General features: G+C 42.0%; 1 protein-coding gene across 1 annotated transcript in view; it reads right to left on the bottom strand.

The window, feature by feature from the left end:
- The window catches only part of VWA8 (von Willebrand factor A domain containing 8), a 426,636-nt gene that overhangs the window by 265,354 nt on the left and 143,103 nt on the right, over positions 1–18,179 (bottom strand). The window contains exons 16-18 of the mRNA XM_045287091.1: positions 15,269–15,384; positions 9,534–9,640; positions 5,816–5,922 (exon numbers count right to left, since the gene is read on the bottom strand). Of these exons, the coding sequence (XP_045143026.1) occupies positions 5,816–5,922; positions 9,534–9,640; positions 15,269–15,384 (330 nt within the window). The remainder of the gene's footprint in view (positions 1–5,815; positions 5,923–9,533; positions 9,641–15,268; positions 15,385–18,179) is intronic.

Raw genomic sequence — 18,179 nt, forward strand, 5'->3', positions numbered from 1 at the left:
ATGGTATTTCAATCGCCTCATGTGCATGCGAGACCCACGCCATGGTATTTCAATCGCCTCATGTGCATGCGAGACCCACGCCATGGTATTTCAATTGCCTCCTGTGCATGGGAGACCCACGCCATGGTATTTCAATTGCCTCATGTGCATGCGAGATCCACGCCATGGTATTTCAATCGCCTCAAGAGCATGTGAGAGCTAAGAAATGAGTAAGGAAGACCAATGAGGAATTGACGTATTTGAAGTACAGTGTTGATGTAAAATATTAAGCAGAGCCCAAACTACGGGGTACCTTCTCCTCGTTTGGCCTGAGACTATGGAACTGTGAGGCAGAGTGACAGGCAGGCTGGCTTCCTGGTCCACAGAGGTAGAAGCCAAGGGACCACATGGCTGCTGGCTGAGCAAAGTGTTGGGTAGCAATGCCTAATCCTACCATGTGACTGAGAGGCTGAGGACCAGAGAGAGATGTGGTTGCTGGCTGAGAAGAGGCATTGCCATGGGCCAATAACTATATCCTTATTGTTCCTAATCCTGACTTATAAGTAATCTATTAACTTGCCTAATAAAACTCCTTTAACCATGAGTATTGTCTGTGAGTTTTGCGTGGTCATTGCAAAAAATTATAGTACGAGGCACAGATGCATGGGAGGAAATGTTGGTGTCAGAACAGGTAAAGAAGGGTGGACCACAGGAGTCAGAGATGGCCTCGTGGCCTTCATTACAATAAACGGATTCCACAGGATTTTCAGTGCCTGATGTTTTGGAAGTAGACCTTGTTTCCGAGGCATCTCTAGTTGGACTCGAATCTCAAACATTCTAGGATATAGCCACCCAATGAGATAGAGTAGAACTGCCCCCGTGGGTTTCCAAGGCTGTAACTCTTTCCAGGAATAGAAAGCCTCCTATATCTCTCAGAGAGGGGCTAGTGGTTTCAAACTGCTGACCTTGAGGTTAGCAGCCCAATGACTGCAGAACCCACTATGCTACTAGGGCTTCTCTGAGTCAGAATTGACTCGATGGCACTGAGTTTGCCTTTGAGTGTTTTTAGTTCCCTAAAGAAAGACAGCTCAAACCTAGCAGCCACCCCTTGGGAGAAAGATGGGGCAGTCAGAAAGCTTCCATAAAGACTTACTGCCTCAGGAACCACTGGAGCAGCTCTACTTTGTCCCGTGGGGCTCCTATGAATCTCAGTTGACTTGATGGCAGTGAGTTTGGTTTGCTTTGAAAGGGAGCCCCCGTGGTACCTTGATTAACTCTTGACTTTGAATTAAAAAGTTGCCAGTTTAAACCTATTAGGCAGTCCACAGGAGAAAAGACTTAGTGATGGGCTCATGTAACAATGTCTAGTCTAGGAAACTCCCTTGGGTAGCTGTTCTCTGTCTCACAGGGTCACTATGAGTTGGAATCTAATCAATGTCCCACAACAATAACAACAACAACACAGCTCCCTAATGGTGCCATTCTTCCATTCAGCCAATTCTGTAACACTAGTTTCTCTGGCTGAGAAGCTTTCCCTCTGTCCTGTTATGTCCCATGATCATTCCAATCTGGGCCATCACTTCATCAGAGTTACCATTGTGACTTTAGTGTATACGTTCACTGCATTCCGATAACCAGGTCTGTCTCCCTCATGAGCAGCTTGTGCCTCGAAGCTGGACGCAAGCACAAGTGTAGGTTTGCTTGTGGGTGTGAGAGAGAATGCATATGTATATATCTCTCTCTCCCTCCACACACACACACACCCCCACCCCCACCACCCGCCCCGAATCGCAAAACCATAGCTCAAGGCCTGACACACTGTGGGTATTTTAAAAATGTTTTCAGACCCAGTAGCTTATTAAGAGCCTATTAATCTTTTTCCTCCACCCTCCCCTCCTTTCTGCTACCAGTGTTAATACTCCTTAATGAATGATTTAATGAACGAATAGCACTCCTGATGATACATCTTCAAATCTTGCTCAAGCTTTCACGAATCCACTCGGCATTTATTTACTCAGCAATTGTCAAGTGACAGGCACCGCGGTCTTTGCTGAGATTCAAAATATAGCAACACAGGGTTTCACTTCAGTGATGTGCAAACACGCAGTTAAGCAATTAGCCTAACACAGTGTGGTAAAGGTGAACCAGGGGCAAGACTCTCCATGTGGTACCCAAGGTCACACCCTCAAGCCTGATTCACAGTGGCCTTATAGGATACTTTAGAACTGCCCCTGAGGGATCCCAGGGCTGCAGTCTGTATAGGAGCTGACATCAGACCTTTCTCCTGTGGCAAGGGCTTGGTGGGTTTCAACCATCAACTTTTGGGTTAGCAGACAACAGTTTGAACCAGTGTGCCACCAGGGCTCTGTTGTAATGCATACCAGAAAAGCAGACTTAATCAAACTGCCTACCCTGGAATGGGGTCAGCTCCAATTAAAAAAACTTTTTATTAATGATGAAATCTGACTGCTTTGGGAAGGGGGAGCGGGGAGGGAGGGGGAAAATGAGGACCTAATGTCGGGGGTTTAAATGGAGAGAAAATGTTTTGAGAAACGATGTACAAATGCGCTTTACACAATTGATGTGTGTATGGATTGGGATAACAGTTGTATGAGCCCTAATAAAATGTTAAAAAAGAAAAAAAAAAAAAAAAGAAATCTTACTGTTTTTTGAAGATAAGGTCTATTTGGAGACAGGCTACAGAGAGTCCCACGGGGTCACTGAGTAAAGTTCACAGGAGCCCTGCTGGCCTCACTTCTTTGTCATAAACACCATGGCAACAGACACGGTGTTCAGGGAGCAAAGGTCCGCCCTCCTGCTGCAGACCCGACGCGTTTATAAGCTGTGCAGGCTTCCCACACGGTTGTCACCAAGGAGTCTGTCAAACCGTCACAGATGGCTTTCTAAGTCTTTTCTCTGGGTTCTTTCTACTCCATGTGCACAGTGTAGTGCAATCAATGCCGGGAAATTGTAACTTTCCTTGCAATCACGTTTCTATATTTACTTGATAGAAGATATATATTTTTTCCTCCTTTGTGCTCTCAGTAACTGTATTTTCGGTGCATTTGTCCACTGCTTGTGCTAACTGGAGCATCGATGCTTTAGCAAGAAAAACGAAGCCTGACATTGTAAGTTGGCCATCGGCTTTGCTATACCACAAGGAATAATTACAGCTCCGGCAGCTTTCAAAATATTAAACAAGACTTCTGTTGGGAGAGAAGGACTTGCCTAAGTGCCTTCAGTTTGCTGATACAGAGTAGGGATAAGAACACCGTGTTCCCCGAGGACGTCACGTAGTGAAATAGTAAGGAGAAGTTTGTCTTAGTTATCTAGCGCTGCTACAACAAGAACACCACAAGTGGATGGGGGTTTGGAAGTTGGTTTGCTTGCTCCTTGAGAGTGCTGACCCGAGAGGCAGGCTTGCTCTCTCTGTCAGCTGTGGAGGAAGAACCTGGTCTCTTCAGCTTCTGCTGCCGCTTGCAGATCTCCATGTGCCCGGACACCAATCTGACCCCATCTCTCCTCTTCGCACTGTTTTAGCTCTTTAATCAGCACGAGACATTGACTCAGGATACACGCTACACTGATACTACTTCCCTTGCATAGCAAAGACAGCCCAATTTTTCAAATAAGCTTATAACCCGAGCCTCAGAAGTTAGGATTTAAAGCACGTATTTTGGGCATGGGGGAAACACCAAATCACAACCAAGTTCTTTTAACTTGATCTGTAACTGTGTGGTTATTGTTTACATGCAGATGTTTGATTAAGCACCACAGTAAAACTTTTAATGATTTAAAAGAAATAAAATAAAATATTATAACTGCTTTAGAAAAAAATCAAAGAGAAAAAAAAACCTTTTATATTATGGGATGTGAGTTAAAGTTTATTGTGCCAACCTAGCCAATAAACACATGTGGGGTTAATTGAAGGGCAGAGAGATAAATGGCTCAGTGAGCCTCACCTTTCTAGTTCTCGGGTCTCTTGCTTTATGATGGTCGACCAGGGTGCAGCTGCCTTAGCTAGTTCCCTGCTTCAGCTGGCAAGGCTCACTTCCTCCAAGACATCCCCAAGGAGAAACGTCAGGGACCTACCACGATGCAGCCTGCCAGCTGACTCCTGCCGGTGCTGAGATGCTTACACATTCATTGATTTGGCTTTCCTCTTGTAGTTGGCATCATAGTGTGTGTTTTGTGAGATGGAAGAGGACTTTGTGGATTTGTGTCAGACATATGGGTTAATGTTGGATTTGTGGGCTTGGGCAGCACTGGATTGGGATGTTTTCTTGATGCACACTTAACCTTTATATAAAACTCTATCCTGTACATGAGTTTCTGTGGGTTTGTTTCTCTAAAGTACCCAGATTGACACAGGCTGTTAAAAATAATTTGCAGGAAAAAGAAGAGGCTTTCTGCTCCCTTAAAGATTTGCAGGTTCCGAAACCCCAAGGGACAATTCTACCCAGACTATAAGGTGGGTGTAGTGGAGTGAATTTTCTAGATCTGGCTCTTCTACCCAAGTCTCTCTATCTCCTACTAAATAATTGGGTGAGTCTATGCAAAAAGGGAGTGGGTGACATTAATAGAGGAAATTCGTCACTTTTCATTAGCGCCCCATGGGCTAAAAGGATCACCCATCTCTGAAGCAGCAGAGAAGCGAGAAACCTGAGGCCCCTAAAAGAGCACACTCACGATGCCTGGGAGAAGCGGTGGAGCCACTGGACCACACACGTCACTGCGGTGGCACAGCCTCCCCGAGGAGCAGTGCTAAGACTGCAGGGTGCCTTCTGCTCATCTGCACCAAGACTATGGAACCGTGGGACAGGATGATAGATGGTTGGCTTGCTGGCCCACGAAGGCAAAAACCAAAGGACCAAGTGCCTGAGAGCCTAATAACCAGAGAGAGACTTGGCTAACACATAGCTGGGAGGCAGAGAACCGGAGAGAGACTTGGCGGCCGACTGTGTAGACGAACGACTGTACTCTTAGCGTGTGCTAATCCTGACTGTTAACTCCTCTAACAAACCCCCTTGATTGTGAGCATTGTCCGTGAGTTCTGTGTGGCCATCGCAATGAACGACCAAACCCAGCCGAGCTGCCGAGTGGCGTGGGAGGGCAGTTGGTGTCAGAACAGGCCACGAAGGATGTCCCTGGAAGCTTGTCTGAGCCCTGCCGAAGCAATAGGGAAGCTGGAGGCCGGTCAGACAGCAACCTGACCTCAGGCACTTATTGCAGCGACCATGACAGCGGGTAGACACAAAAGCAGAGGGTATAGCGTTTTTCTAGATTTTTAAAAAATTTCAAGTGAACAGCTGAGCACAAACCTATGGCTCTGTCTTAGGAGAAGGCTGATAAAGCGTGGCTAGTCTACAAATCAGAAATTATCTTCCTGACCCCCCAACCCAATTTTAAAAAAAGGCAAGAAACAGTAAAGAACAAAAATTATGAAGAATTTGCAGGGAAAATGATGCATTGAACATATCCCTCTTTGAAGTTCTGGAATCACTGAGACCAACAGGTAAACGAAAGAGAGGATGACCACTGGTCCCGCTTTGTTGTTAATTTAATAATGATTCCGAAGGATACTCATATAATGTGCACGTGTGTGTGTTCGTGATGTGCATACACTGATGTGTAAATTAATGTCCCTGAGCTGATCCTCTAACTTTCAAGGACCGTTGGAAAGACTGTTATTTGGAGCAATAAAAAGCATCATCTTCAGAATTTCATTAAATTTATGAAGTTACAAAAATAATAACCCATCATTTGCCCTTGACCTTGGGTTAAGGACCACAGTGTAAACGGCCTTTGGTTTATGAATGCAAAGGCATGGTCTTACCTGGACGTTGTCATAGAATAGAACATCAGGCACCTTCATCTTCTCCTGGGCATTATATATTGGTGTGGTGACAGCGCCGATCCTCAGGCATCCAGAGGAGACTTCACCTAAACATCGCACACAGGGAGGAGATTTACTGCAGGCACCGTCCACCAAGACTCCAGTGCGCCAGATGCAGAGTGCAATGGGATTATACTCAGAGGGCTTCTCAGGGTTTTGAATTTAGTTCCTCAAAGAATACGCTTGATAGTGTCCAGTGACTTAAGAGTTTAATCTGTATAAGTCCACAATTCAAGTACTCTGGTCTGAACCCAGCCTATACTTGTATAATTAATTTCATTTTCTCAACAGTTTTTAAAATTCCATACCATGGACTAAATTATCAACAGAGTTACTGGAGGTCCCTGGGGAATGCCTTACGATGTTCTCTATTGCAAAAGGATGATGATGTCTCTACAGTGAACCAGAGACATACATACACCATAGATAAATGAATGACATTTGGGCTCACACTTAATTTTAGTCTCAGTCTAAGAATAGTTAGTTTTTTCTTATGACATGAGACTTGAGACTTTCTCTCATGAAGAGATCACTGAACATACGAATGCTATAGCAATGTGTGGTGAAGAAACCATATGGTGACCAGCTATCAGAAAGAAAGCCTAGGGTCTTAGAGCCTTGTCTTCAAACAAGCAGCTATTTAAGTGAGGAGTCAACTAAGCCCACATAGAAGAAGCACACCAGCCTATGTGATCCAAGGATTATAAATAATATAATCCAGATCTGAAGGAGGGAATGGTATCAGAGCTTAAATAGTAAACATCGGGGTTACAGAAGGCAATGGATGACAGAGGAAGCACCAAATCCATATGCAGGATCTCCTAATGCATTAAGCCTCCAGTGAATCCCTTCTGAACATAACTGAGGGGTGGAATAGCCTTCTGTCAGACAGAGTATTGTAAAGTAGATTATGGCAGAAATATTTAGGTTAAACTGTAATACTTTATCATTTGTTTTCCCCTTTGACCCATTTTAAAGTTATTTCAGGTTTTAATATTATCTGCTTTCTTTTTTATTTAGTTTTTTTCTGGGTTTGTCTAGTCATTGCTATTGGGTATTTTGTTGTTGGTTTGCTTGCTTCCTGTTTGTGTTTGGATGACCTTTTTTCTGTGGGTGAAATCCAGAATAGGCAAATCTATAGAAATAGTAACTGCATGAGTAATTGCTTAGGGGCGTGGCAGGGGGGGATGAGCGTAAATGGGGAGCTAACAACAATGAGTATGAGAAGAAAATGTTCTGAAATTGATTGTGGTGATCATAAATTGCACAACTCTTCTTAACATGATTGAACAATTAAAATGTTTGTTGTGTGAAGTATAAGGTAAAGAATATATAATGCAATAGACTGAGCTAGTTGCATTAAAAGCTGCTGGATATCTGTTAAGAAGAGGAGAGAAAACTGACAATTGGACTTAGCAAAGGGGAGGTCATTGGTTACCTTAAAAAGAACGGTTTTCAAATAATGATGAAGGCAGGCACTCAACTGGAGTGAGTTATACAGAAAATAGAAATGAGTATTTTCTTCTATCATGCGGTAATATTTCACGGCTCCCACATATCTACAGGAATAGAAACAGGGGTTCTCAACTCCCTGATGAGGTCAGAAAATGGGACTCTTGCTGTGTGTCTCAAAGGGTATTGAGAGGGACTTGAAGCTACTTCTACTACTCAGCCTCCAGCTCTTTGAATCAGATTCAGGATCAGCGTTTCTATCGGCAAAACAGTGTTCTTATCACATTACTATCTCATGAAATGTCTCAGCTGAATCAGTTAATAGAACACCATCGTATTTTTAGCAAAATTGAACATCCAATCGAGGGCAAGCTCAAGGGAGAGGAAATGGGCAGTGAGTGAATGGCCTGGTTTGTAGATAACTATTGAAAATTGGAATAATTTATAAAAACTAAGACCATTCCTCAAATATCATGCAGTTCAGTGAATTATGTTATCATTCCTGGACACCAATGCACAGAATGAGAGAAGATGCTCTGCTTTACGTGACCAGAATGTCAGCAGACTTAGTATAGGTGGTGATAATGGTTACAGCAGTCTGGATGGCAGTGGTGGGGGCTCTTTGGTTTAACCATGGAAGAGCAAGAGAGTACTTTAAAAGCAAACACACACACACACACACACACACACACACTACAGCTCTATCGCTTAATATTTTACAAAATATAAAAATGTGTTTAAAACTACATATATGTGCTGTATATATGCTTCTATATAGTGGTTGATATATACATATGTTAATATATATTATTTTATCTATATCTAGACAGATAGATATAACATATAGATAAAATTGAGAAGAAAAAAACCAGGTCTTAGTCAAATCACCTTCATAAGCTTACTTGGTTGGAGTCTAGATATAGAAAAAACAACATACAGATAAAACTACATATAGATAAAGCATATACACATAGGTAAAATTTTATATATATATAAAAACAGTATATAGATGCCACAAATAGCAAAAACAACATAGCGATAAAACTGAGAAGAAAAACCAAGCCGGTTTGTTCAGTCTATAACATATACATATATGTCAAAAATACATTCAAAAGCTCTGAATTACCTTGACTACAGTGTTTTCAGGCCCTCACAATGAAAATCTCCACGAGACACTAGTGGACAAAATGGATGAGCTAAGCCACTTTAAACTACTATTCTCAAGAGCAGTCCAGGAGACCTGCATTTTCAAACGAGCACCTTCACTGATTGTAGATCCAGCTAGACTGGGGAACTGGGTTCTGCACGATCTGTAATCCTAATGATGGAAATCACTCCTGACTTGCTGTAAATGGGTTGGCCTCGGGCAGATTGAGAGCTTCTTGAAGCCAGGAGACTAAATACTATATTCCTTTAAGTCTGGGCACATATGTCTCATGTATTTCCAACAGCAACTAGACACATATGTTGCTATCTGGCATGTCCAAGGTCAATAACAGTAACTGTAGTAGCCGTAGAAACAGGAGCTGTCTTTCATAGGAAATCTATGGCCAGATCCCCAAATACATACTTCTACTTCTTCTCATTTATATTCCAAGCACTTTTCTAAACTTTGAGAACAAAGTGATGAGGACACTATAAGAATATAATTTAAGTAATTTTCTTAAAACCACCAAGCCAATATGGGGAGGGTGCAAAATAAGACAAGACAGAAATAAAACAGAATTGTGCTGGGCGGAGGGGAGCTTACATAGAACGCATTTTTCCCTCCAGAAGAGCATCCAGCAACTTGCTCTGAGTTAGTGCACACAGTGGCATCGCCTGGGAAGGTCACTGATTTTTTTCATAAAATCAGTTTGGGAAAATATTATATAAAAGTATTTGGGAAATGTTATATAAAACAAAATCAGACATGTTTGTCTATAGCAAGAATTCTCAGAACCTTTAATGACTCTAAGTGGGAAAGTGGGACTGTATCCAAGGCACATGAAAATTAATATTCTAAGGTTTAACTCATGAGTGGTTGTAAAACTTCTTTTTAAATACCACATGCATTTCTTTAGCCCAGTACATCAGACAAAACCAGAGGGGGTTTGAGTGAGGAATAAATAAAAAACAAAGTATTTCATTATGCAAACGGCAGAAAACAAAATAACATGTTTGATAGTGACCATTTCACTTAACCAGAAATAAACCCAATACTTACATTTATAATCCTTCAACTCTGGCTCCAGATTGTTTGCTGTGAGACTTCCTATTGCTGCATCCGCCATATTTCTTTCTAACGCTGACCTTGCAAGGCTTGGTAAAAACCTGTGAGCGGAGTAGGATGAAAAAGTCAAAGCTTTCTGTGATTTCTGAAAATCTTTTAACACACTCATATACGCCTTACGAGTTTCAACCAGTTAAGGAAAATCAATCTGGATCTGTGAATCTAAATTACACAGGTTGTAGAATAAATATGAACTCAAAGAACATACTATGAGTGTGTTTATGAATCTGCTTCAATAAGTAAAACTCAATTTTAACTCAACACACTGCCATTGAGTTGATCCCAACTTTGAGAAGCCCTATGGGGCAAAATAGAATTGCCCCTGTGCATTCCCGAGACTGTACCTGTTTATGGGAGTAGAAAGTTCATCTCTTTTCCACAGAGTAGCTGTGGTTTCAAACTGCTGACTTTGAGGTTGGCAGCCCAACAGGGTCATTTCACCATTAAAATAATTTGTTTTTTAAATTTGATATACTTCATGAATCCATAAATGCATAAATTATGTATTGAGTTGGCTTACCAAATTTCTCTAATAGAGCAAGCAACACTTCAGTTTGTGTCAAGTTCAAGCTCAAAGTGCATAGTCACTGCTACTCAGCTGATTCTGACTCATAGCCACTTTACAGAGCAGAGTAGACCTTACAGAAGAGAGAGGGTTTCCAAGTCTCGTGTGCTTCCAAGGTTGTGAATCTTTTTTCAGGAGCAAAAAGCCTCATCTTTCTACCACAGAGTTGCTGGTGGTTTTCAACCGCTCACTGCTGCCCAATGCATCATCCACTATGCCACCCAGGCTTCTATACTAATCACAAGTTCAAATTAGTGGAGCAGAGTTATGGAGGGCGTCTTTACTTTTTAACACAAATTACTGAATGAATTTCAGAATATCCAGCTTGTTTCTAACTTGTCAAATACAGCTGAATGTTAGTTTCTTCTGGAAACAACTTGCCAAAGTAAAACACACTTTCTAAAAGAGGAAAGATTCAAACGACCTGCTTAGCTGTAGCATAAGTATTTTTAGGACGGAATTTGTAATTGACTTGGCAAATGTAGTTTTGTTAAGTTCTGATGCACAAGCACCATTAAAAAAATACCTACATTTAGAAAAAAAAATACTTTTTATTCATTCTGAATGTACAATGTCAAACAAACAAAAATCCAATCTGGTGCCTAACAGAAGCACTCTCCCAGTGCAAATAAACTGACTATCGTGTGCTTCAGACATGAAAGCGTTTCCTACTGCAGTGCAGTGGATTCTTTCTTTCTTTCTTTTTTTTTTGACAGTGGATTCTTTCATAGGGCTCTTCTAGCCAGAGTTTTTGTCACTTCCACCAAAGAACTCTCTTTGTGATGCATCTGAGGAAGAGAAAATGGAGGAGATACCAATAGGATTATATCATTTAGTTGTGAGCAAATGTTAATAGGGTTCATTATAATTGTAACAACCTGGAAATCTAACAAGGGGGTTGGTCGATTTTGCCACCTTGATACATATGAAATGAATCATCTGAGAAGCAGGAAGAAGGAATCTCACTACCACCGTGAGAGAAGAGCCAGGAATGAAGGATGTCCTTTGGACCTTAGATTCCTGCATGCTGAGCCTCCTTGATCCAGGGACGGAAGCTGTGACACCAGAGAAGTTAGCAGAGGAGTGGCAGATGAGGGACAGCAGCAGCAGAGTCACAGTAGAGAGCAGAGTGCTGATTTGATGGCCCTAAGAATGAGTAAAACTCAAGTGTCTTTGGGCAGGAGGCTCACTTGCAGAGTGAGCTACCTCTGAGCACTTGATTGGGGGAGCTATGGTTGCCAAATCACAGAGCTGGAGCCCAGTTCCTTCAGACTGAGCCTTGGGGTACTTAGAGTGGAATGCAAACTGGGCATTTATCAGCAGAGCTAAAGCTTTGTAACATCATCAGAATGGAACAGAACAATACCAAAGGGCCAGGTGGCTGAAAGGTTAAGGATCTGAAAGAGGCCTGATTATGGATATAGCTGAGAAGTGGCTCTCCTGACCAGAAGAACTGTGTGTGTCCCCAGCATTTCTGATCTTAACTTGTAACCCATTAACTTCCTAATAAACCTCATGATTGTGTTCTGTGAGTTCTGTGTGGCCACTGGAATAGTTGGCAAACCCAGCTGAGCAATAGCAAGTGCTGCGGATGGGATAGTTTGTGTCAGACTCGGTAAGAAGGCTGGAGGGTGGAGGTATGTCTGACCCTAGGCTCACACGAATTATCTTTGGGTGAGCTTCTTTCCCCCTTGTGCAATCAGAGGAAGTTGGACAATGTCTCCCACACAAATAAAGATGTATCTAGGATACAGGAGTCCAAGAGAACCTACAGAAATTATAATTCATGGGCATCTGTGACCAAGCACTAGGAACCAGCCATAGGAGCCACAATGCTCCAAAGGAAAACAACTAGGATTTTGTTGTTGCTGTTAGGGGCCATCCAGTCAGCTATGACCCATAGCGACCCTCTCACACCGGAACAAAATACTGCCTGGTCCTGCAGTCGTCCCTTGTTCTGTTCTAGGAACTACTTCTAATTGATGCTTCCCACCTCTCCAAATATTTGGTGGTGGTTCCCACGGCCTTGCGTATACTGTTATTGCTGAAGACTGTAAAGTCAGCGGTCAGGAATTGAACCTAGGTTTCCAAGTTGGAAAGAAAGAATTCCCGCACTGACTCACCAATGCCCTGCCTTCAGCAAAAGCTCAATGAAAAGAGAAGCTGGTTATGAAGCAGAGCCAAAGAGAGCAGGAGGCAGTGACGTGCAGGTTCTTGTCCCCGTAAAATGTTAATCCTCATGCCTGACATCTATCTTTCACCTACAGTCTCTGCTTGGTCCTAGACTGTGTGTAGGGGAATGTATGTACTGCTAGTGATGCGAGGTCAGCAGTTTGAAACCATCAGCCAGTTCTGCTGGTGAAAGATAAGGCTTTCTAATCCCATAAAAAGTTACAGTCACGAGCCAGTCAGGATACAGAGTCCAAGAGAACCTACAGAAATTATAATTCATGGGCATCTGTGACAAAGCACTAGGAGCCACAATGCTCCAAAGTAAAACAACTAGGATTTTGTTGTTGCTGTTATGTCTGAAGGCCCTGTCCTGGCACCTGCGTCTCCTCATTGCTATCTCACAAACCAGCCAGCCTGAACATCCTTTCTCTTACTTCCTATCAGACCTTGGTGACATAGGACACTCTCCTAACTCACGGACTCTCCTCCATGTCCCCAGCCACTCCTGACAGCTACACTCCCTGTGAACACGTCTTCAGGCTGCCTCTGTCCTGGGGCCTTTCTCAATTGGCTGTCAGTCTGTGATGTAGAGGTTTGGTGGTTGGAGTGTCTTCCAATCAATTCCAACTCATAGGAACAACAGAGAACTCTTCCCAGAGTATTCTTGGCTGCACTGGGCTGATAGCACAAGGGCAGCAACTGGAACCCACCCCCACCACTCTGTGGAAGAAAGACGAGGCTGTCTGTTCCTGTAAAGATTTACAGCCTGGGAACCCATTGAGGCAAGTCTACCAGCCTGTAAGAGTCAGAACTGACTTGCTAGCAGCAAGTTTGGGTTTCTGGTTTTCATCTCTACAGAAGTAGATGGCCATGCTTGTACTCTAAGGCTTTTGGATGGGTTCAAACTGCCACGTTTTTTGGCAAACAATTGAATGCTTAACCGATTTTGCTACCCAGAGAGTCATAAAGTTCCAAAACAGTCTATAAATGTAACATTTCATCTTAAAATCAAAAGTATAAACGAATCCCTCCATTATATCTTCTAAAGAGATGGTGGTAACCTGCCTCCTAATCATTGAGCCTGCGGTCTTTCTCTCACTGTTCCTCACCCCATGTTTGTTACAGATTGAAAAATGAATATGTATCTGAAGAAATTCTGAATTTAAAAAGAAGTGGCAATCACATTAATTTGATTTTTTTTATTAAGCACCCAGTAAAATGAATTTCCAAAACCTGAGACTGTAAGCCTTTATGGGAGCAGACAGCCTCACCTTTCTCCCATGGAATGACTGGTGGTTCAAACTGGGTGGGTCGAATGCTGACCTGGCAGTTAGCAGTCTGACGTGTAACACATTATGCCCACTGAGCTCCGGGATCACTTTTATTATTTAAAGATAGTCTCAAATTCAGGCTTTCAACAAGAAAGTCTAAAGTTACCCAGATCTTCTAATTAGCATGAGATGACCAGGGTATTAACACATGAAATATACAGTGTGAGTGAAAACTAATTTTAAAAGCTAGCAGAAACATTCCAACTGAAGGGACATGATTAATTTCCTATAAAACTGAAAAAATGGTTAACCCCTTATCCCAAGGCTGGTAGCATAGATACATCTTCACACTCGTGAGGAATTCAATGAAGACGTGGATCCCATAGCAAACTGTGGTGATGAAACCAGATGGTGCTCGGCTATCAGAAAACATAGTGTTGGGGTGTTAAGAGTCTTTGCTCAAGATAAGCAGCCATTTAAAGTGATGTGTCAGCTGAGTCCACACAGAAGCACACCAGTATGCTTGTGTGAGCCAAGGATTGCAAATACTAAAATCCAAACCCATAGGAGGAAGCTCAATCAAAAAGGAAGCAGAGAATATTGATTGACTAGAATAATTTCAAAATGGGTCAAAAGGGAGAACTAATAACAAGGTGCTGCATTCTAGTGTAGCCACAGCTGGTAAACTCCCTTTACAATGTTCTTTGACTGGTGTTGAAGCTATTCACATTCCTAGATATGGTCAGTGGGGATTCACTGAGACTCAACCCATGTAGGGACTCTGAAAATGGATTTGGGGCTTCCACAATCATCCATTGCATTCCTCAAACTGGATGTTTAAAATTTAGACTCTGTTATGGTTCCCTCCTATGGGAAACCTTCATAAAGTATTCTTGTTTTCTATACGGATACAATACATAATATTGATTATGCTAAACTCAAAATGAATTGGAGTTTACACTGGTTATTCTCTGTAACAGCTTATATAAGATAAAGATTATATCTCCCATGACAAACTGATAAACTTCAAAATAAAACTAGCCATGAGTGGCATTGTTCAATGAGATTTTAAAATCACTAAATTCCATGATTCCTTTCATGGAATGGATACATTTGAATTTTCTATCCCTGCTTAACCAGTCTATGTAATATATGCACCTCTAAACATTTCTATTTTTTTAAATTATGGTTTTGTAAATTTTGATTATATCTGTAGATATGTGACTCTTCACTTTCAAGCAAGGAAATGATACTCCAAACTTGGGTAGTGATCTTTAATGCTTACGAGGTCAAACTTGGAAATCAAATGAACCATCGTTCAAATTCCAACTCAACTGTTTACTACTCTGTGTCATGAGCAAATTACTTCACCTGCTTTCTCAACCAAAAACTACCTCTTAAATCTGTTGTCATTTAAGATGATATATGTAAAGATATTGGTGCAATGTTCAGAGATCAGAATAAATAAATACTCAATGAACATGAGTGGCTACTGGTGCTGGACCCAATACTTTTGAAACAAGAAACCCAAGTCTGACATTGCTAAGAACAAACCAATGCTTTTTGCAGACCTGTGAACCTAGCCTATGGATGAAACTTAAATGACTGTTTTCATCAAGATCCAGAGACTCAGAGCTGGTGGGAGGGGAGAAGGTGGGTACCTGGAAAGGCAGGCCTTCTGGACAGCACCGTGAAGACTTTCATTAGGATACAGTGACAGCCGTCGAGAAATGCGCAGCAGCTGTCTGGTAGAAAGGGAAGCTGCCAATGATTGTGCCTATTGAAAGACAAAGACAGCCTGTTAAGGGTCCTAGTTCAACTTGCTGAAGGTCCTTTTAGATGGATATCATAGCAGAATTCATTATTCTTGAAAGATAAGGCTAAACTTAAATCTATACTGTTGATAAAGCACAAGTTAAAATACATAGAAACCAATTTATACTCTAAGTGTACTGCAGACATCTGTTTAAGAGATCAATCTGAAAATCATTTATTGATAAAATTCAATGAAAATATTTTCATCAGGATAGGTTCTAAGTGTACATGCTGTGGGAGATAGGGGAAGGAAGTGGCCAGAGGAAGACAAGATGCTGCATTAATACGAGTTATGCTTGACGTACAAATAACCCTTAAATACAGTGAACTATTTGTTCTTAAAAAAAAATTCTTTTTTTGCTTACACAAAGTCAACCTGTTAAGATAATCCTTGACATGCTTAGTGCTTTAAGCAAAAGTGTGATTTTTGAAAAGGGGGAAGGGGCTTGTGGACAAATTAGGATGCTCACCAGGGAGATGCCAGCCAGCACCTCACTACTGGGTGGCAGCTTGCTTCTTGGAACACTTCCTCTTTATGCTCGGAATAATTTCACTTTTATTTCCTCTTATCTCTCCTCAGATCCCACTTCTAGTGCTGCTAGTGTAGAGCTCAGAACATAGTAAGTACGAAAACACTTCTTGACTTGAAGTTGTTTTAACAGGCAGCATAGTATAATGATAGAGTGGATGGAATCGGAATGAGACAAGTCAGATTCACACTTATCAGCTGTTTGTGGCCTTGGTAAATTAGTTAATTTCTCCTAGCCTCAGCTTCCTCGTCTCTAAATTGAAGACAATGACGTTCTCACTTGTAGGTTGTGGAAAGGCCATTGAAGTCAATCCTGACTTATAACAACCCTACAGGACAGGGTAGAACTGCTACTGCAGGTTTCAGAGACTGTAACTCTTTAGAGGAGTACAAAGCCCTGTCTTGCTCCTGAAGAGCGGCTAGTGGGTTCAAACTGCTAACCCGATGGTTAGCAGCCCAACACATAACCACTATAGCACCAGGCTCCTAGATAAGGATATTCAGAGTCAGAAGCACTTAGCCCAGGCCCAACCACATGAGCCCTCAGCAAACACCAGTGAGCGTTATTGAAACAGCGTCTTCAAAATGACAGACCGCATAAAGAAAGGAAGGGGATGTGACCCACACATCAACGTGAATTCAACGATTCAGATTACAATGGCCTAACCCCTTAACTTGCATTCGAATTGTGTTGCTGGAAAAGAATATTGAAATATTGTGGACTGTTTCGAGGACAAACTGATCTGTCTAGGGAGAAAATATGTTCAGAGTGCTCCTTAGAGGCAGGGATGTTGAGATTTTGTCTTACATACTTTGGACATATTATCAGGAGGCACCAGTCCCTGGAGAAGGACATCATCCTTGGTAAAGTGGAGGGGCAGCAAAAAAGAGGAAGGCTCTCAAGATGGACTGACAGTGATTGCAACAATGGGCTCAGGCATAGGAGCAAATAGTGAAGGACCATGCGTTTTCGTTCTGTTGTGCTTTGGTTGCTATGGGTCAGAACCGACTTGATGGCAACTAACAATAGGAACAACTCCTTAACTTGGAGAGCAGCATGAGATGGCTGTGGACAGGAAACAGAGAAGAGATGTACTTTTGGTGCGACTGGCTCTCTGGACGCTCGGAGCAGTCGGGGTGAGGCATCCACGCAGCCCTGAGCACCTAGGAGTCCAGGGCAGTTCGGGTTCTGAACTGAATTATGTCCCTCAAATACAAGTGCTGTAAATCATATGTCCAAGGCTATCATCCCATAGAAGATGGGTCATTTTTGTTTTGTTAATGAGGAAGGATTAGTTTAGGCTGTGTCTAAGTCAATCTCTCACAGGTGTAAAAGAAGCCGATGTAGCAGTTAGAGATGGAGGAAGAGAGATGTCAAGTCCCGGAGAGATCATCCCAGAGCCAAGGAGCAGAAGCTCCTTCGTCCAGGCCCAGAAAGAATGCCTTCCCCTAGAGTGGAGCCCTGAATTCACACTTCTTGTCTCCTAAATTGTGAGAGAATGTGTTTCTGTTTGTTATGGCCACCCACTTGTGACATTTCTATTTATGGCAACACTAGAGGAGCCCTGGTGGCATAGTGGTTACCAGTTGGGCTGTGATCTGCATGGTCAGCAATTCAAAACCACCAGCATCAGCAAGGGAGATAGGCTGGGCTTTCTACTATACACAGTTACAGTCTTGGGAAATGATGGCACTGAGTTTTGAGAGCACTAGGGCCAAGAAGGGACTCGAAATTAACAAAAAGTTGGACTGGATGAAGGGAAAATGTCAGGCATAATTCACATTTATTTATTTTAAAATTTTGCCTAAAATCATTTATGTCCCAAACAAGAAACATACTGATTTTTCCCTTCCTTCTATATTTCCCCACTCCGAGAGAAGTTTCTCTGCTGTTATTAGTGTATTTCCACTGCTACATGGGTTAAACAGTTCTGTGGGAATTAGGTTGGGAGCATGGGCACCAATTAAGACCCATCTTATTTTCTATTAAAACACACATGCAGAGTTTCAAAAAATAAAATCAAACCTCATTAACAAAGAAACTTTGGGTACATCCTTATTTTCAATAAATTTGCATTCCAGACGTGGAGGGAATATTTAAACACAAGAAACAGTACATTATAATCCAAAACAGTATATAAAGTAATGCCAAAATAAATGGAGTGTTGAAGACTGCTACTGAAACTTCAAATGTGCAAGGAAAAAACTATGAACCAAGGCACGGCAGC

This window comes from Echinops telfairi, unplaced genomic scaffold, assembly GCF_000313985.2.
Source record: "Echinops telfairi isolate 266 unplaced genomic scaffold, ASM31398v2 ScPeMD7_11;HRSCAF=52, whole genome shotgun sequence".
Lineage (NCBI taxonomy): Eukaryota > Metazoa > Chordata > Mammalia > Afrosoricida > Tenrecidae > Echinops > Echinops telfairi.